At 47.5% G+C, this 21,394-nt stretch overlaps 1 protein-coding gene across 2 annotated transcripts in view; it reads left to right on the plus strand.

The window, feature by feature from the left end:
• lmln (leishmanolysin-like (metallopeptidase M8 family)) overlaps positions 1-21,394 on the plus strand; it is an 85,683-nt gene that overhangs the window by 23,817 nt on the left and 40,472 nt on the right. Inside the window, exons 2-7 of one of the 2 annotated variants that reach the window (XM_068035160.1) lie at positions 7,077-7,174; positions 7,294-7,324; positions 9,344-9,426; positions 10,120-10,237; positions 18,752-18,930; positions 20,192-20,297. In XM_068035160.1, the coding sequence (XP_067891261.1) occupies positions 7,077-7,174; positions 7,294-7,324; positions 9,344-9,426; positions 10,120-10,237; positions 18,752-18,930; positions 20,192-20,297 (615 nt within the window). Of the gene's footprint in view, positions 1-7,076; positions 7,175-7,293; positions 7,325-9,343; positions 9,427-10,119; positions 10,238-13,588; positions 13,750-18,751; positions 18,931-20,191; positions 20,298-21,394 lie in introns of those variants that run through there. The other variant, XM_068035161.1, reaches the window with a different exon arrangement.

Raw genomic sequence — 21,394 nt, forward strand, 5'->3', positions numbered from 1 at the left:
AGACCCCTGACCCGGGCACAGAGAGCGAGAGAGAGACCCCTGACCCGGGCACAGAGAGCGAGAGAGAGACCCTGACCCGGGCACAGAGAGCGAGAGAGAGACCCTGACCCGGGCACAGAGAGCGAGCGAGACCCCGACCCGGGTACAGAGAGCGAGAGAGAGAGACCGACCCTGACCCGGCATAGAGAGCGAGAGAGAGCGAGAGACCGACCCTGACCCGCCATAGAGAGCGAGAGAGAGACCGTCCCTGACCCGGCATAGAGAGCGAGAGAGAGGAGAGACCGACCCTGACCCGCCATAGAGAGCGAGAGAGAGACCGACCCTGACCCGCCATAGAGAGCGAGAGAGAGACCGACCCTGACCCGCCATAGAGAGCGAGAGAGAGACCGACCCTGACCCGGCATAGAGAGCGAGAGAGAGCCGAGAGACCTGACCCTGACCCGCACAGGAGAGCGAGAGAGAGACCGACCCTGACCCGGCACAGAGAGCGAGAGAGAGACCGACCCTGACCCGGCACAGAGAGCGAGAGAGAGACCGACCCTGACCCGGCACAGAGAGCGAGAGAGAGACCGACCCTGACCCGGCACAGAGAGCGAGAGAGAGACCGACCCTGACCCGGCACAGAGAGCGAGAGAGAGACCGACCCTGACCCGGCACAGAGAGCGAGAGAGAGACCGACCCTGACCCGGCACAGAGAGCGAGAGAGAGACCGACCCTGACCCGGCACAGAGAGCGAGAGAGAGACCGACCCTGACCCGGCACAGAGAGCGAGAGAGAGACCGACCCTGACCCGGCACAGAGAGCGAGAGAGAGACCGACCCTGACCCGGCACAGAGAGCGAGAGAGAGACCGACCCTGACCCGGCACAGAGAGCGAGAGAGAGACCGACCCTGACCCGGCACAGAGAGCGAGAGAGAGACCGACCCTGACCCGGCACAGAGAGCGAGAGAGAGACCGACCCTGACCCGGCACAGAGAGCGAGAGAGAGACCGACCCTGACCCGGCACAGAGAGCGAGAGAGAGACCGACCCTGACCCGGCACAGAGAGCGAGAGAGAGACCGACCCTGACCCGGCACAGAGAGCGAGAGAGAGACCGACCCTGACCCGGCACAGAGAGCGAGAGAGAGACCGACCCTGACCCGGCACAGAGAGCGAGAGAGAGACCGACCCTGACCCGGCACAGAGAGCGAGAGAGAGACCGACCCTGACCCGGCACAGAGAGCGAGAGAGAGACCGACCCTGACCCGGCACAGAGAGCGAGAGAGAGACCGACCCTGACCCGGCACAGAGAGCGAGAGAGAGACCGACCCTGACCCGGCACAGAGAGCGAGAGAGAGACCGACCCTGACCCGGCACAGAGAGCGAGAGAGAGACCGACCCTGACCCGGCACAGAGAGCGAGAGAGAGACCGACCCTGACCCGGCACAGAGAGCGAGAGAGAGACCGACCCTGACCCGGCACAGAGAGCGAGAGAGAGACCGACCCTGACCCGGCACAGAGAGCGAGAGAGAGACCGACCCTGACCCGGCACAGAGAGCGAGAGAGAGACCGACCCTGACCCGGCACAGAGAGCGAGAGAGAGACCGACCCTGACCCGGCACAGAGAGCGAGAGAGAGACCGACCCTGACCCGGCACAGAGAGCGAGAGAGAGACCGACCCTGACCCGGCACAGAGAGCGAGGGAGAGACCGACCCTGACCCGGCACAGAGAGCGAGGGAGAGACCGACCCTGACCCGGCACAGAGAGCGAGGGAGAGACCGACCCTGACCCGGCACAGAGAGCGAGGAGAGACCGACCCTGACCCGGCACAGAGAGCGAGGGAGAGACCGACCCTGACCCGGCACAGAGAGCGAGGGAGAGACCGACCCTGACCCGGCACAGAGAGCGAGGGAGAGACCGACCCTGACCCGGCACAGAGAGCGAGAGAGAGACCAACCCTGACCCGGCACAGAGAGCGAGAGAGAGACCGACCCTGACCCGGCACAGAGAGCGAGAGAGAGACCGACCCTGACCCGGCACAGAGAGCGAGAGAGAGACCGACCCTGACCCGGCACAGAGAGCGAGAGAGAGACCGACCCTGACCCGGCACAGAGAGCGAGAGAGAGACCGACCCTGACCCGGCACAGAGAGCGAGAGAGAGACCGACCCTGACCCGGCACAGAGAGCGAGAGAGAGACCGACCCTGACCCGGCACAGAGAGCGAGAGAGAGACCGACCCTGACCCGGCACAGAGAGCGAGAGAGAGACCGACCCTGACCCGGCACAGAGAGCGAGAGAGAGACCGACCCTGACCCGGCACAGAGAGCGAGAGAGAGACCGACCCTGACCCGGCACAGAGAGCGAGAGAGAGAGAGAGAGACCGACCCTGACCCGGCACAGAGAGCGAGAGAGAGACCGACCCTGACCCGGCACAGAGAGCGAGAGACCGACCGACCCTGACCCGGCACAGAGAGCGAGAGAGAGAGAGAGAGACCGACCCTGACCCGGCATAGAGAGCGAGAGAGAGAGAGAGAGGGACCGACCCTGACCCGGCATAGAGAGCGAGAGAGAGACCGACCCTGACCCGGCCGAGAGAGCGAGAGACCGACCCTGACCCGGCCGAGAGAGCGAGAGAGAGACCGACCCTGACCCGGCATAGAGAGCGAGAGAGAGAGAGAGAGAGACCGACCCTGACCCGGCATAGAGAGCGAGAGACCGACCGACCCTGACCCGGCATAGAGAGCGAGAGACCGACCGACCCTGACCCGGCATAGAGAGCGAGAGAGAGACCGACCCTGACCCGGCATAGAGAGCGAGAGAGAGACCGACCCTGACCCGGCATAGAGAGCGAGAGAGAGACCGACCCTGACCCGGCATAGAGAGCGAGAGAGAGACCGGCCCTGACCCGGCATAGAGAGCGAGAGAGAGACCGGCCCTGACCCGGCATAGAGAGCGAGAGAGAGACCGGCCCTGACCCGGCATAGAGAGCGAGAGAGAGACCGGCCCTGACCCGGCATAGAGAGCGAGAGAGAGACCAACCCTGACCCGGCAGAGAGAGCGAGAGAGAGACCGACCCTGACCCGGCATAGAGAGCGAGAGAGAGAGAGAGACCGACCCTGACCCGGCATAGAGAGCGAGAGAGAGAGAGAGAGAGAGGGACCGACCCTGACCCGGCATAGAGAGCGAGAGAGAGACCGACCCTGACCCGGCATAGAGAGCGAGAGACCGACCCTGACCCGGCCGAGAGAGCGAGAGACCGACCCTGACCCGGCATAGAGAGCGAGAGAGAGACCGACCCTGACCCGGCATAGAGAGCGAGAGAGAGACCGACCCTGACCCGGCATAGAGAGCGAGAGAGAGACCGACCCTGACCCGGCATAGAGAGCGAGAGAGAGACCGACCCTGACCCGGCATAGAGAGCGAGAGGGAGACCGACCCTGACCCGGCATAGAGAGCGAGAGAGAGACCGGCCCTGACCCGGCATAGAGAGCGAGAGAGAGACCAACCCTGACCCGGCAGAGAGAGCGAGAGAGAGACCGACCCTGACCCGGCATAGAGAGCGAGAGAGAGAGAGAGACCGACCCTGACCCGGCATAGAGAGCGAGAGAGAGAGAGAGAGAGGGACCGACCCTGACCCGGCATAGAGAGCGAGAGAGAGACCGACCCTGACCCGGCATAGAGAGCGAGAGACCGACCCTGACCCGGCCGAGAGAGCGAGAGACCGACCCTGACCCGGCATAGAGAGCGAGAGAGAGACCGACCCTGACCCGGCATAGAGAGCGAGAGAGAGACCGACCCTGACCCGGCATAGAGAGCGAGAGAGAGACCGACCCTGACCCGGCATAGAGAGCGAGAGAGAGACCGACCCTGACCCGGCATAGAGAGCGAGAGGGAGACCGACCCTGACCCGGCATAGAGAGCGAGAGGGAGACCGACCCTGACCCGGCATAGAGAGCGAGAGAGAGACCGACCCTGACCCGGCATAGAGAGCGAGAGAGAGACCGACCCTGACCCGGCATAGAGAGCGAGAGAGAGACCGACCCTGACCCGGCATAGAGAGCGAGAGAGAGACCGACCCTGACCCGGCATAGAGAGCGAGAGAGAGACCGACCCTGACCCGGCATAGAGAGCGAGAGAGAGACCGACCCTGACCCGGCATAGAGAGCGAGAGAGAGACCGACCCTGACCCGGCATAGAGAGCGAGAGAGAGACCGACCCTGACCCGGCATAGAGAGCGAGAGAGAGACCCACCCTGACCCGGCATAGAGAGCGAGAGAGAGACCGACCCTGACCCGGCATAGAGAGCGAGAGAGAGACCGACCCTGACCCGGCATAGAGAGCGAGAGAGAGACCGACCCTGACCCGGCATAGAGAGCGAGAGAGAGACCGACCCTGACCCGGCATAGAGAACGAGAGAGAGACCGACCCTGACCCGGCATAGAGAGCGAGAGAGAGACCGACCCTGACCCGGCATAGAGAGCGAGAGAGAGACCGACCCTGACCCGGCACAGAGAGCGAGAGAGAGACCGACCCTGACCCGGCACAGAGAGCGAGAGAGAGACCGACCCTGACCCGGCATAGAGAGCGAGAGAGAGACCGACCCTGACCCGGCATAGAGAGCGAGAGAGAGACCGACCCTGACCCGGCATAGAGAGCGAGAGAGAGACCGACCCTGACCCGGCATAGAGAGCGAGAGAGAGACCGACCCTGACCCGGCATAGAGAGCGAGAGAGAGACCGATCCTGACCCGGCATAGAGAGCGAGAGAGAGACCGACCCTGACCCGGCATAGAGAGCGAGAGAGAGACCGACCCTGACCCGGCATAGAGAGCGAGAGACCAACCCTGACCCGGCATAGAGAGTGAGAGACCGACCCTGACCCGGCATAGAGAGCGAGAGACCGACCCTGACCCGGCACAGAGAGCGAGAGAGAGACCCTGACCCGGGCACAGAGAGCGAGAGAGAGACCCTGACCCGGGCGCAGAGAGCGAGAGAGAGACCCTGACCCGGGCGCAGAGAGCGAGAGAGAGACCCTGACCCGGGCGCAGAGAGCGAGAGAGAGACCCTGACCCGGGCGCAGAGAGCGAGAGAGAGACCCTGACCCGGGCGCAGAGAGCGAGAGAGAGACCCTGACCCGGGCGCAGAGAGCGAGAGAGAGACCCTGACCCGGGCGCAGAGAGCGAGAGAGAGACCCTGACCCGGGCGCAGAGAGCGAGAGAGAGACCCTGACCCGGGCGCAGAGAGCGAGAGAGAGACCCTGACCCGGGCGCAGAGAGCGAGAGAGAGACCCTGACCCGGGCGCAGAGAGCGAGAGAGAGACCCTGACCCAGGCGCAGAGAGCGAGAGAGAGACCCTGACCCGGGCGCAGAGAGCGAGAGAGAGACCCTGACCCGGGCGCAGAGAGCGAGAGAGAGACCCTGACCCGGGCGCAGAGTGCGAGAGAGAGACCCTGACCCGGGCGCAGAGAGCGAGAGAGAGACCCTGACCCGGGCGCAGAGAGCGAGAGAGAGACCCTGACCCGGGCGCAGAGAGCGAGAGAGAGACCCTGACCCGGGCGCAGAGAGCGAGAGAGAGACCCTGACCCGGGCGCAGAGAGCGAGAGAGAGACCCTGACCCGGGCGCAGAGAGCGAGAGAGAGACCCTGACCCGGGCGCAGAGAGCGAGAGAGAGACCCTGACCCGGGCGCAGAGCGCGAGAGAGAGACCCTGACCCGGGCGCAGAGAGCGAGAGAGAGACCCTGACCCGGGCGCAGAGAGCGAGAGAGAGACCGACCCTGACCCGGGCGCAGAGAGCGAGAGAGAGACAGACCCTGACCCGGGCACAGAGAGAGAGCGAGAGAGAGACCGACCCTGACCCGGGCACAGAGAGCGAGCGAGAGAGAGACCCTGACCCGGGCACAGAGAGCGAGCGAGAGAGAGACCCTGACCCGGGCACAGAGAGCGAGCGAGAGAGAGACCCTGGCCCAGGCACAGAGAGCGAGCGAGAGAGAGACCCTGACCCGGGCACAGAGAGCGAGCGAGAGAGAGACCCTGACCCGGGCACAGAGAGCGAGCGAGAGAGAGACCCTGACCCGGGCACAGAGAGCGAGCGAGAGAGAGACCCTGACCCGGGCACAGAGAGCGAGCGAGAGAGAGACCCTGACCCGGGCACAGAGAGCGAGCGAGAGAGAGACCCTGACCCGGGCACAGAGAGCGAGCGAGAGAGAGACCCTGACCCAGGCACAGAGAGCGAGCAAGAGAGAGACCCTGACCCGGGCACAGAGAGCGAGAGAGAGACCGACCCTGACCCGGGCACAGAGAGAGTGCGAGAGAGAGACCGACCCTGACCCGGGCACAGAGATAGAGCGAGAGAGAGACCCTGACCCGGGCACAGAGAGCGAGAGAGAGACCCTGACCCGGGCACAGAGAGCGAGAGAGAGACCCTGACCCGGGCACAGAGAGCGAGAGAGAGACCCTGACCCGGGCACAGAGAGCGAGCGAGAGAGAGACCCTGACCCGGGCACAGAGAGCGAGCGAGAGAGAGACCCTGACCCGGGCACAGAGAGCGAGAGAGAGACCCTGACCCGGGCACAGAGAGCGAGCGAGAGAGAGACCCTGACCCGGGCACAGAGATCGTGAGATAGAGAGACCCTGACCCGGGCACAGAGAGTGAGCAAGAGAGAGACCCTGACCCGGACACAGAGAGCATGAGATAGAGAGACCCTGACCCGGGCACAGAGAGCGAGAGTGAGAGAGACCCTGACCCCGGGCATAGAGAGCGATAGAGAGACCCTGACCCCGGGCACAGAGAGCGATAGAGAGACCCTGACCCCGGGCACAGAGAGCGATAGAGAGACCCTGACCCGGGCACAGAGAGCGATAGAGAGACCCTGACCCGGGCACAGAGCGCGATAGAGAGACCCTGACCCGGGCACAAAGAGAGAGACCCTGACCTGCTTCAGTCGTAACAATATTAACTCATTTATATATCCAGGAATAGAGCATTTGTCATATTTGAAGCTACGTATGCAGTACTGATATGTCCACCTGTTCAAGGTACATTATCTCCTCTTAAAGTATATTGATCCCTTCTTTAACAATATCTTTTTTCTTTCCAGGTGATTTATCAAGTTTATTTAGAGCCAAGTCGAATTGCCAGGCGGAGTATTGATCAGCATCTAAGAATAAAAATTGTGTATGATTTAAGCATTGAATAGTAAGTATTGTAATTTGTTGTAAGTATGGTAATTTATCATCTTGGTAATGCATTACTAAATAACCTCACTGACTTTAAATTTTAACATTGATGGCTCCTTCTGTATTTTTATATTGCAGTCTACCCATGGATAAAAAATATTTAGTTAAGGTATGTACAAATTCATGCATTTTACAATATGTAACTGTAAAAGTATATTTCAGTTACAAGTTGTACCTGAAATCTATTGCTTTGCAGTATGTTTGTAAGAAACAAAATTAAATCTGATAGTGCCTCATTATTCAAATTTAACAAACACTAAAATGTAGCATAAGCTGTAGCGGTGGAAGAAGGGTTAGCACTTTAATTTAGGGAACATAAAGAAATGTAGTGTTAATATTTCAGGTCTTAATGACCCTTTGTCAGAATCGGGTTATGTTAACACTACCTTCCTGTCTCCGCAGATGCTGTGTTTTTCCAGCACTTTCTGTTCTTGAGTAGTATGTGGTGTAAAGTATTGATGTCTCAGTAAAGCTGCAGAATAAGAAGAGTGCAATTTTTGAAGCTATATTTCTGATTGAGTGGGAAGCTGATGCTTTTAAGTTATTGCTGAAGCTCATTATTTGCACATTTAAATGTTAGTCTTGATGTAGGTCACTGAATGGCATATCAAGACAACTAAATACAATAAGATGTCAACAGTAATTTGTCGAACAAAAGGAATGTGGGAGAAAGCAACAAGACTATTAAAATAAAAATCAAACTAGCCATCAATGAGTCTCTGGGCTCAAGATTGCGGCAGCATGGTGGCCTGCAGCCTGTGCAGGTCAGCCGCCATCTTTTATCTCGGCTGCAGGACCACAGGATTCATCCCAATGTCTGCCTCTTCCCCCGTGTACTACGTTCTGAGACATTTGTCTAAGTCAGAAATTGTCATATCAATGCTAGTTTTATGAATGATTGTGGGAATTATGTTTGGGACGAAAATAAACTTCCAACATTAATAAGTAATATTAGATTTCATAGTAGTTACCATTAGCAACAAAGGTTTGTTAGTCTGGTAACAGTAACTCTGCTTATGATTCACGCATGAGCTGTTTTTATAATAACGGGCCGAATTACAGTGACTGATTTGGTCTTCCATTTATATTAAATTACATACAAATACAACCTGGTTCTCAAGCTCTGAGAACCTCCAAGGATGCTCTCTGATGTCGGGGAACAACACAAGTCCTGGAGTGACCAGTTGCTGATCTCCAGGCCCTTCATGTGGCTACATTGCTCCTGACCCTTAAGAACAGCCTGAAGTTAAAGACATGGTTCTATTGTTATAATATAATACAACCGTGACCTGTCCTTACGTAATACATAGTTTGGACTTTTTGCTGAGGTCTCAGCTTCTAATCTTTTCAGCCTTTGCCTCTGTGTTGCAAGCTTTGTTTACAGTACATTTAAGTCCTTCGGCCAAATGTTGATCCCATTCTCTAGACTATTGTTCATATATAGATAGAAGATTAATGCTGGGATGGATTGACTTTTTAAACCATCTTAAACCTTTCTTACAAATAATTTATTGTACAATTTTTTAAAATCCTCTTTTCATGTTTGCATAGAATTATAGCTACAACTTCAGATAGAACAGTCATCTCATGTTCCATCTTATAGCAAACTGATCTCTTTCCAAGTTCATAATGTGGTTTGAAAATGTGTATGTTTTGATATTTAAAGTTAGGATTTGAAATTTGTAGGTTTTGCTACTGTTTAATTGTTACCCACTATGATACAGTATTTAGACATTTTACACAAACAAATCTCAGCTGTTTACAGCATTGCCACCAACTTTCAGGCACGCTGATTTGTTTTTAAAGGAAAGGTTATATAGTTCTGTGCATTGTACATAATGATATCCTGTCGAAGCTTTGGATATGGTGAGCAGCATTAAATGTCCTAATAAATACAACTAGGTCAAAGAAGACATACAAAATTATGGAAGGCAGTATTTCCTCACCCCCAGTATTAAAATAGTGAAAAAATATTCTGAAGAACGTCTCCTTTTTTCAATAAATCATTGGACCTTTATTTGATATTATGTCTTTCATATATTGGACTTAATTTATATAATTATGATTAGATTTAATTCAAATCAACCTACCTTTTAATTTATCTATATTTGTTTCTTTTCCATATCAGAATAAACTGTTCCCAAAAGCAATTATGTATTTACAAAAGACATTCCAAGTTCGTAAGGTAGTTGGCCCAATTCTGCTAAGCAGGTATGGTGAGAATTTGTGTTGTCTATATAATCTAGTAGTATAAAATTTTTGATTTAAAAAAAGACAGTATTTTTACTGGCCTTTCACTTCTGGGAGCTGTGTTCAAACCCAACCCACACTAACAATGAAAGGCCTCCTCTTGAAACTCGCTATAAAGATCCGACGTGAAATGTGTTTGAGTACTTTGAGTCAAATTTCTCCTGTAAATGGCCCCACAGTGCTTAATTGGCATTCACTGAAGCACAGGTTAGCTGCTGTGGTAAATGGAAACTGTCTCGTAGAGGTACTCTGCTGAATATGAGGTTGAAGCACGTTGTTGTTGCAGAGTAAAAGAAGATTTATTCTGCATTTAACTGTGTTGTACCTAACCTGGGAGTGCTTGATGCTGATATTGAGTAGCCAAAGTAGACTGTGTTTCACTCACCAGCACTGACATGTTCACCTTTATGAGCACCAAAACATTCTCAACTCAAAATATTTTCTTTTTATATGCTGGTAGCATACACTAATTTGAAATTCACCTGTTCGTCATTAACTGCAATTTATTTTTAAATAGCATGACTATTGTAAAACATTAACTTTGTTCACTGCCCATCTGTCTTGCAGAAATACTTAGTAATAAAAAGTATTTATTACATCTTTAAATCTTATTATCAACTTAACTAAACTAAACTGTTAATCTGTTTTTGAAAGGCCATGTGCAACCAATCAGTACTTACGAAAGAAGGATGACCCACACATGTATTGTCAAGGTGCCTGTGCTAAGGTCACACGATGTGGTCCAGTGATAGTTCCAGAAGAACATTTACAGGTAAAACTTCTATAATAATGGACATTAAAGTGACTTCAGTGTACATAGTGTTTCTTTAAATATGACCTATTTTGCAAGTGTTAAGGTTTTGTAATTTAGAGAGTATATTATTGAACTTATTTTCAAACTAGTTGATGTCCTGTGATGTTGCACATGGAGAGTTAAAACTAAGTGGACTCCTCATGTCATGTGGAGTTAGAGGCCAGGATAATTGGGTCAGGGCTGAGGCAACTTTGGAGACAAGAAGAAGTGAAGAAAAAGCGAGAGCACTGTCATGGGAGGAATAAGATACTGCAGCAAGAAGATACAACACAGTGAGCAAAGTAGAACAGTGTTAGCGGCTAGGGGAGAAGCTACAGCAGGGTACAAAAGTAATAAGTGGAAGGAAAGGAGAGGACTTGGTAGGGATGGAGGCAAGGGGGAGGGTGGAAAGGAGAACAAGGCAAAGGATGTGGTGATGTGGACGGAGTAGGTTGGAGAAGAATGAAGAGGATGGGCAGAGGAGGAAGGGGAATGAGGGACATGAACCAGGAGGTAAGGGGGGCTGATTGGTGGGAGGTGGTGAGAGTTGGGACAGTATTATTTGTAAAAGGAGGGTGGGGGGATCAATAGAACAGGACTAATTTCTCAGTTCAGTGGGGGAGAGGCCTGGAACAGGATCAGCTTTCCCCTCTTTAGTGAAGGAGGATCAAAGCCTGTAACGCTACTCTTTGAGTGGAAAGGTTCCCTATTTTCGGGAGTATGAATGCTGTGCAGAAAAGAAATTCATTAGGATGAGGGCAATGAATTAAAATGGAACTGTAGGGAGGCTAAATATTTACAATGTGTTTCAATTTTCTCTTATATTTTTAATTGCCTCTACCAAATATGACTGGTGCTTAAGGCCATACAAGCTCAAAAAGTTAAGGCTATGGCATGAGCTCTCGTATAAGTTGGACTAGTGATTATTATGAATGCTGGACTTTGTAGTATGGTTATGTTTTTAAAAACTGTGCTGTTTAATGCAGTGTAAAATGGACAGTTAACATAAGAGCACAAGTAATAGGAGCAGGCGTAGGCCATTCGGCCCCTCAAGCCTGCTCCACCATTCAGTAGGATCATGGCTGATCTGATTCTGGCCTTAACTCCACTTTCCTGTCTGCCCCCTGCAACCCCCTCTAACTCTCGACTCCCTTGTAGATCAAAAATCTGTCTAACAGCCTTGAATATATTCAATGGCCCAGCCACTGCTGCTCTCTGGGTCATACCTCTTAGAACAGGGGCATCTGTTTTGGTCAGCCATGAGGGACAGGAGGATGTGACCATGAGTGAGGCAGGTAAAGGGACCGAGCAAACAGTCGTGGTGGAGCCTCATACTTTGCAATTGTCAAACAGGTGTGAGGTGCTCTCAACCTGTGTGGATGAAAGTGAGGTCTGCAAGGTGGATGAGCAGACTGGCCATGGCACTGTGGTACAGGAAGCCATTCAAGTGGGGGGAGCAAAAAGGAATGTAGTGGTAGTAGGGGATAGTGAGGAGGATTGATACTGTTCTGTGCAGCTGAGAGCGTGAGTCCAGAAGGCTGTGTTGCCTACCCGGTGCCAGGGTTCGGGACATCTACTCAGGGCTGGACAGGAACTTGGAGTGGGAGGGAGGGAGACAGTTGTAGTGGCCCATTTAGGTACCAGCGACATAGGTAGGACTAGGAAAGAGGTTCTGCTTAGACAGTATGAGGAGCTAGGCACCAAAATGAAGAGCAAAACGTCAAGGGTAATAATCTCTGGATTATTACCTGACCCACGTGCCAATTGGCAGAGGACACATAAGATTAGTGAAATGAATACGTTACTCAAAGACTGGTGTGGGAGAAGTGGGTTTCGGTTCGTGGGGTACTGGAGAAAGTGGAGGCTGTACTGTTGGGACAGTCTGCACCTGAACCGTGCTGGGACCAGTGTTCCAGCAAACTCTTTAACTAGGGAAGTTGAGAGGGCTTTAAACTAAACAGGTGGGGTGAGGGATCAAGCCTGGGGAGACGTAGCAAACCAAGGGGTGTAGAGTCAAGACAGGAGAGCAGAATATGGGAAATGAAGATCAGAGAATGGCAGGAAGGGACAGAGAAAAAAAACCTAATAACACATCAACAGTCAAGACTAGATGTTACAAAGATAACAAAAAGACAAAACTAAAGGCTCTATCTGAATGCATGTAGCATTCGTCACAAAGTAGAAAAACTGATGGCGCACAGTGAAGTAAATAAGTATGATCTGAAAGCCATCACGGAGACGTGGCTACAGGATGACAAGGATTCGGTCATGAATATTGAGGGGTATATGACGTTCAAGAAGAATAGGAAGCTAAGGAGGGGTAGCACTGTTAATCAAGGATGGCATTGGTGCAACAGTTAGAGATGACCTTGGTTCAGGAGATCGGGATGTAGAATCAGTTTGGGTGGAGATGAAGAATAGAAGGGGAAAGAAGCCACTAGTGGGAGTTGTCTACAGGCCCCCTAATAATAACCATAATGTAGGACCAAGTATACAAGAAGAAATATTGGGTGCTTGTGATAAAGGGACGGCAGTAGTCATGGGTGATGTTAATCTACATATAAACTGGAAAAATCAGATTGACAATAGTAGCTTGGATGAGGAGTTCATAGAATGCTTTTGAGATAGTTTCTTAGAACAGCACGTTCTGGAACCAACCAGAAAGCAAGTTATATTAGACTTAGTATTGTGTGATGTGACAGGATTAATTAATGACCTCAGAGTAAAGGCACCTCTAGGTAGCAGTGACCACAATATGATTGAATTTTACATCCAGTTTGAAACTGAGATGAGTGGGTCTAAGACTAGTATTTTAAACTTAAATAAGGGCAACTATGTGGGCATGAAAGCTGAGCTAGCCGAAGTGAACTGGGTTACTAGGCTAGGAGATAGATCAATAGAGAAGCAGTGGCAGACATTCAAGGGGATATCTCAGAATACTCAGGATAAGTATAGTCCTACTATAAAGAAAAATTCTAATGGGAGGACCCACAATCCATGGTTAACTAAAGAAGTTAAGGAAAGCATCAAACTTAAGGAAAAGGCATATCATTGTGCAAAGATGCATGGCAGGTCAGATGATTGTTCAGAATATAATGTACGACAGAGAATGACTAGAAGGTGAATCGGGAAAGAAATTAGAGTATGAAAGGAAGCTAGAAATGTAAAAACAGATAGCAAGAGTTTCTACAGGTATTTAAAAAGGAAAAGAGTAAGTAAAGTGAGTGTTGGTCCTCTAGAGAGTGGGGAGTTAATAGATAATAAGGAAATGGCGGACGAAATGAACAAATATTTTGCTTCTGTTTTCACTATAGCGGATACAAAAACATTCCAGTAGTAGCTGTAAATCAGGAGGTGGAGGAAGATAGGAACTTGGTGGAATTACAATCACCAGGGAAGTGGTACTGACCAAACTGATGGAGCTGCAGGCTGACAAGTCCCTGGGTCCTGATGGCCTTCATCCTCTGGTCTTAAAACAGATGGCTAATGAGGTAGTAGATGTATTGGTGTTAATTTTTCAAAATCTGCTAGATTCTGGAAAGGTTCCATCTGACTGGAAAGTAGCAAATATAACCCCTCTATTCAAGAAGGGGGGGGGGGGGGGGTGGGGGAGAGGCAGAGAACAGGTAACTGTTGGCCAGTTAGCTTGATGTCTGTCGTGGGGAAGATGTTAGAATTGATCATTAAGGAGGCTATAACTGGGCACTTAGAACAACTCCAGTCAGCATGGCTTTGTGAAAGGGAGATCATGTTTAACCAATTCATTGAAGTTCTTTGAAGGAGTAACGTGTGCCGTGGATAAAGGGGAGCTCGTTGACGTACTGTACTTGGGATTTCCAGAAGGCATTTGACAAGGTGCCACATAAAAGGTTATTGCGCAAACTATGAGCTCATGGTGTAGGGGGTATCATGGATAGAAGATTGGCTGGCAGGCAGAAAACAGAGAATATGTATCAATGTGTCCTTTTCTGATTGGGAGGATGTGACGAGTGGAGTACTACAGGGGCCTGTGCTGGGCCTTAACTTTTTACTATTTCTATCAATGACTTAGATGAGGGGAGCAATGGCATGGTAGCTAAATTTGCAGATGACGCAAAGATAGGTTGGAAAGTATATGGTGAAGAGGGCATAAGGAGTTTGCAGACCAATATAGATAGGTTAAGTGAGTGAGCATAAATCTGGCAGATGGCGTATAATGTGGGAAAATGTGAAGTTGTTCACTTTGGCAGGAAGAATAAAAAAAAGCAGAGTATTACTTAAACGGAGCGCGACTGCAGAACTCCGAGGTGCAAAGGGATCTAGGTGATCTAGTGCGTTAGAATGCGGGTACAGCAAGTAATAAAGAAGGCTAATGGAATGCTATCCTTTCCTTTGCGAGGAATTGAAAATAAAAGGGATGTTATGCTTCAGTTATACAGGACATTGATGAGACCACATTTCGAATACTGTGTGCAGTTTTGGTCTCATTTAAGGAAGGATGTGAATGTGTTGGAGGCAGTTCAGAGGAGGTTTACTAGATTGATACCTGGGATGAGCAGGTTGTCTTATGAGGAAAGGTTGGACAGACTGGGCTTGTTTTCACTGGAGTTGCGAAGAGTGAGGGGAGACTTGATTGAAGTATATAAGATCCTGAACGGCCTTGACGAGGTGGATGTGGGTAGGATGTTTCCTCTTGTGGGTGAGTCCAGAACTAGGGGGCACTGTTTTAAAATTAGGGGTTGCCCTTTTAGGACAGAGTTGAGGAGAAATTTTTTCTCTGCAGCTTGTGCGACTTTGGAACACTGCCTTAGAAGGGGGTGGAGGCGGGGTCATTGAATAATTTTAAGGGGGGGGTAGATAGATTCTTGTTGGGCAAGGGAATCAAAGGTTATCAAAGGTAGATGGGAGTGTGGAATTTGAGACACAAACAGTTCAGCTATGATCTTATTGAATGGTGGAGCAGGTTAGAGGGGCCGAATGGCCTACTTCTGCTCCTAATTCATATGTGTGTATGTAAGAGAGTTCCAAAGATTAACGACCCTCAAAGAACTTCCTGTCTTAAATGGGAGACCCCTTTTTTGAAATTGTGTCCCCTAGTTCTAAATTCCTCCACGAGGGGAAACATCCTTTCAGCATCTACCCTGTCAAGCCCCCTCAGAATCTTGCATGTTTCAATAAGGTCACCTCCCAGTCTTCTAAACTCCAGTGAGTACAGGCCCAGCCTGCTCAACTTTTCCTCATAAGATACCTCCTACATCCCAGGAATCAGCCTAATGAACATTGTCTGAACCGCTTCCAATGCAAGTGTATCCCTCCTTAAGTAAGGAGACCAAAACTGTACACCATACTCTAGTTACTGTACACAGTACTGTAGTTTTGGAGGAGACATGTAACATACAAAATCTGCCCACAGACAAGCCAGGGGTCTTGGTTACCATGTGAACAAGGAACGCAGGTCAAAGACCCTGTTGAAAGCAGGATGTGAAGTTGTAACATCTAAAAGATGATGGGTTTCACTCTCCTAGATTCTCAGATTGTAAACAGGGAGCCAGGGGCTTTAAAATGCAGGTTCGAGTTACAAATTTTAACAGCTGGCAACAAAGGAAGGCCCAGATGGTTTTGCTATGGTTAGACATGGTCTTTGAGAATTGTTAAAGGCAAACAACAATTGACTTTTGATCTGGATAAATTCGAGAGGCTTTCCTAGGTCTGGAGCCTGAAAAGGAAGAAATAAAGACCAGCAGTCTGCATGCAGCCTAGGGAGGGAGATGGACCAGTGGGCTGTTTTTGGGGAAACAGCTGCTCTCAGATCACCGGTACATCAAAATGCTGTTAAAATTTGAACCCAGTTTGAGGTTTGCTGAGGAGAAAAGACCAACAGGGTCACCAGAGATTGCCTTATTAACAGAGATCCAGTTGAATGTGCTTGCTATAAGTGAGCAAAGAGGATGTTGGCTTTGAGAAGGACACTGGGAGATCCAACCCATTGCAGCTGGGGGAGTTTGGGACTTTTAACTGCAAGGATACCTTTTTCAATGAAAACAGTGTGTAATGTACAAATGTCGTGTGGCATTTTCGAATGTATTAATACATTAATGGGAAATGTCTTTCTCTGTAATTGTGTATTGGCTACCTACTAAGTACTGTTTAGTTAATATTGAATTTTAGTTTTGTTGTTGTAGTAAAAGTCTTAAAATGTGAAATCTTGTGTAATTCTTTAATCAGTTAGAGAAGTTCGTATCACTTGATTTAAGGTTGGTGGTCTCTACTGAGGTCATAACAGTGATATATAGAAGTACAAGACAATGGACCATTCAGCCCAATCAATTTGCGTTGGTGTTTGTCATTCACACAGAATTGTATAATTTAATATGCCTGCTCTGTTCCCATATCCATTTATTCTCCTTTCCTTCAACCACATATCTAACTTATTAAATGTTGACGTAGTCTCTGCTCTAATAAATTAACTCCAGTAGAGCATTCCGCAGCCTTGATCCTTTCTACTAAAAAAGGTTTTTCCTGCTCTCTGTCTTAAACCTATTACATTTAATCTTGTATGTAGGTCCCTTCATTCTGAATGCCTCAAACAATGGAATCTCTTCCTATCTAACATGTCCATCCCTTCATTATTTCAAACACCTCTATCAAATCATTCCTTAATCTTCTCTGTTCCAGTGAGAACAGCCCCAATTTTCCTCTGTGTTTTCACATATCAAGCATCATTCTCATGCTGTATCGACTCTATTCCCTCAACCTCTTTCCTACAGAGTGGACCCCAAAACTGAACACAATACTACAGTTGTAATTCTATTATGGTTTTATATAGAGTCACTATTACTTTTTTTTAATTCTATACCTCTTGCCATTATACTCAGTGTTCTGTTAATTTTTTATGGCTTTATCTAATTGATGCTTTGCTTTTCTTTTGAGCCTGAACCCCAAAATTCCTGTTGTTCTACCTATCTAGTCTTCCCATTTAATTAGGTTTTTTTAATCAAAACATACTCCTGCACAATTATTGACATTGACTTTTATGTTCCACTCTTTTGCTTATTTCACCGTCTTATTGGTATCCCTCAGCAACAACCTGTATATCCTCAAAATTATTTAATGTGCTTCATATTGCAGATTGATCTGCAAATTTGGATGCCACTCCCTTTAGCCCTATATGTACCTGCTGTTGTTTTAGCAGCTAACATTACCTGACAGTTAGTATTAAAAAAAACCCTATAACAGGTGGTATAGTTAAATGTGTTTCCAGTGTCTCACTTGAGTGAGTGATGGACTTGCGCTTGTTGTCATCATTGGCCTCCTCTTCCTCACTTCACAACTTTTTGTGCAATGGCAATAGAAGTTATTTTTATATCTAAGCTCAGTGGATATTTTGATAGTATTCTTGTTTACATGTGTGTTGGTCACTGTTTGTATTTAGAGCTCTCTTGTCCTTGGTTACCTTGTTTATATCCTCACTGGCTCTTTTATATTGTCAACTAATCCTCATTGCCTGCAAGACGTTAATGTTGCTCGCGCTCTCATCCTTGCATGCAATCGTGCAGTTCATTCAGTATACAATATAATTTAAAGTAATAAAAACAAGAAATGCTGGAAATACACAGCAGGTCTGGCAGCATCTGTGGAGAGAGAAGCAGAGTTAACGTTTCAGGTCAGTGACCCTTCTTCAGAACTGAAGACGGGTCACTGACCTGAAACGTTAACTCTGCTTCTCTCTCTACAGATGCTGCCAGACCTGCTGTGTATTTCCAGCATTTCTTGTTTTTATTTCAGGTTTCCAGCATCCTCTGTATTTTGCTTTTAATAATTTAAAGTAACATTTTTTGCATCAGAAATTTTACATTTATTCAATCATTTGAATTAAACAATGTAAATAACACAGTAAAGAGGGCATTGGTGGTTTAAAAAACTGAATGGTTAGATCATTTGACTTAAGCAAGTTTGAATTAAGACAAACAGACTCCAGACCTTGAAATTTTGTATTATCTACAGGCTTATTGTAGTTCATTTTACTTGTGCGAAAGTGGACAATTTCTGTTGCTCCAAGTTGCAAAATGTATCTTTGGTAAGCAGGCAATTATCCACAATTAGAGTAACTTTTCTAGTTTGCCAAGTTGCTGTTGAAGTCCTCAGTCCATTTTTTGGAAAGTTCTGAAGTCGTCCAACCTTTTTTGTTGGTTTTGCCATTAGTACACTTTGTAACTTATCCTGGATTTGCAGATTTACCAATACGCATTTACCAATACCACTCACAATAGCATATGTCAGGAACATAATATATTTTTTTCATCTGAGCATTTCTCCCTTTTGAAGTCATATGTTTGTTCGCCAGGAGTTGGTTTTAAAAAGTGGAAGCACGTCTGCATTTAAAAAAATTTTCCAAGATGATGCGCAGATATAATGACAGGATCTTGGTGTGGCACGAATCCTTATTCATGGCAGAGTTAAATTATAACTGGAGCATTACAGTGTGATTTATTAACATTTGTTTGATCTATCCAGCAATGCAGGGTGTGTAGTGAAAATGGAAAATCTTGTGGATCTGCAGGGCTAACTGATGGTCCAGGTGTCAGGGATGCTGACTTTTTACTCTATGTGAGTGCACTGACTACAGAACGGTGTGGACAAGAGGACATTGTAGCCTATGCAGCGTATTGTCAACTGGAAGCAGAATTGGACAGGTCAGATTGGTTAAGACTAGTCCTTGGTATATAAATAATTGTAACTCGATTTTGAAGCATTAGATTTCAGAAGTACTAGACACATATAAAATCTATATGAAATCCTTTCTTGATAAGCTACAATAATTGTTTGTACTGAGCAAAGAAGATTACAGTTCAACAAATGGGCATTGAAACTCCACGGCTAAGTTTTATTTCTAAATTATTGATATAAGATGTAGGATAATTTTTTACATTGATCATGAGTTGGCTCAGTTGCTAACAATTATAAGAAGTAAATTTAAATTGCAGTAGTTGTTCCTCATGTTCGATCACTGCCTTTGAGAGCCACTTCATCTATGCTTAGGAGCAGAGGTAAGAATTTCTATCATTAAAAAAAAATTAAGAAATTAAAAATATTTGCTCAGAGAAAACCTGACTCAAGGAGAAATGTATGGAGGATATGCTTCTCTTGAAGTAATATGACCAGACAGAACTTTTTGACCTGCTGCTCCAGTAATCTTTGTCAATTGGATAGAGTGTTGAAGTAGTCACAGAAATAAAGGCCAATTAGCTTTGTTTTGTGGCTGTGTTCTTCCCTGTACTGCTGCAACTACCCTAATGTAGATGAGTAGGCATTAAACTACAAATCCTAAAACTACCAGGTGATTAACAGCTGTTTGTTCAGTTTGGTGTGATTTGGACAGATTAGTTGAGTATTGTGGGGAATGGAGAGAGAAAAGTATTTACTCAATCTATTTTAAAGTATCAACTAAAAAGAGAAAGCCAATAAAAAGCAGTGAAGATTAAACACTTTTGAATTAATTATTGCAGTTTGTTTCCTTAACACAAATAAAAATAAAAGAATACAATGGTACTTGTGATGGTTGCGTTTTTATCTGACTCCATTCTACATTCCTTTTTGCTCATAAAAGTCATTTACTTCCTGTCATTTTGATATGTTGGCAGTAAAGCACAACAAAGTGCATACTTTTATTTGAGTTTTTCAGGCTTTCTTCATAAGTGCACAACAGTGTGTTCTCCATTCTGGTCTATTGTACATCAATTTATAATATCTGTTTATAAATGATCTTGTGTTATTTAGCCTGAGAATTGTCTTAGTGTATGGAGTACATCAATACTACTAACGTGCTGCAGATGTTTAAGGAATAAGTAGTTCAATCTAAAAAAAAATATTTATTTTAAAATGAAACATTAGAAAAATTGTGCAATGACAGGCATTTTATTTGTAATAATGCATCATTTTCTCTCAATATTGCAGGCCTATTGCAGGATATGCAAACTTGTGTCCGAGTATGATCCCCACTGAGCCACAGGAGTTTCAAGGCATGTTGTCAACAGTGAAACATGAAATTGTCCACGCATTGGTAGGTTAACTACATGTTTTAATTTCCTGAGGGAAATTATAGTAATCAAAACTCCATTAACAAATTTCAATTGATTTTGTGCACTTCTCTCTTAAAAGAATATAGGAAAATACAGGACTAGAAAAAGACAAGGAGGGGGGAGGAATTTCAGAATTGTGTTCAAGAGAACTTCCTTGATCAGTATGTTCTTGGCCCAACTAGGAAGGAGGCATTGCTGAATCTAGTGCTGGGAATGAGGTGGGTTGAGTGGACCAAGTGTCTGTGGGGGAATACTTGGGTAAGAGTGATCATTGCATCATAAAATTTAGACTTGTAATGCAGAAAAGCAAGGAACGACATGAGGTAGAAAGGCTAGGTTGGAAGACGGCTAATTTCAATATAATGAGAAGGAATCTAACAAGGATAAAATGGAACCAAAAACGGACAGGAAGAACTATAACGGAACAATGGGCCATCTTTAAGGAAGAGATGCTTTATGTACGAGTTAGGTACATTCCAACAAAGATGAAAGATAAGGGAACCAAAAGCAGGGCTCCTTGGATGACGCAGGAGATAGAGATTATGATGAAATAAAAAGAGAGGGTGTATGATGCATACCAGGTGAATTTTTCAAGTGACAACCAGGCCAAATACAATAAGTTGAGAGGGGAGGTGTAGAGGAAAATAAAACTTGAAAAGAGAGAATATGAGAATAGAATGGCAGTTAGCATATAAGGGAACCCAAAAATCTTCTACTGGCATGTAAATAGTAAGTGGGTAGTAAGAGGTGGAGTGGTACTTATCAGGGACAAGGAGAGTAATATATGCTTAGCGGCACAGGGCAAAGCTAGTAGAATACTTAAATGAGTACATTGTGTCAGTGTTTATTAAGAGGAATCTGACAAAATATCAGTTGAAGCGAATAGAGTATAGGGTAAAAATTGTGAGGGAGGAGATACTGAAAAGGCTGGCTATGCTTAGGGTAGATAGGTCATCCAGTCTGGATGGCTTGCATCGCAGGTTACTAAAGGAAGTGGGGGTGGAAATAGCAGAAAAGCTTGCCATAATCTTCCAATCTTTCCTAGATATGGGGAAGGTGCCAGAGGATTGGAGAGTGG

Source organism: Heterodontus francisci, chromosome 7 (assembly GCF_036365525.1).
Source record: "Heterodontus francisci isolate sHetFra1 chromosome 7, sHetFra1.hap1, whole genome shotgun sequence".
Lineage (NCBI taxonomy): Eukaryota > Metazoa > Chordata > Chondrichthyes > Heterodontiformes > Heterodontidae > Heterodontus > Heterodontus francisci.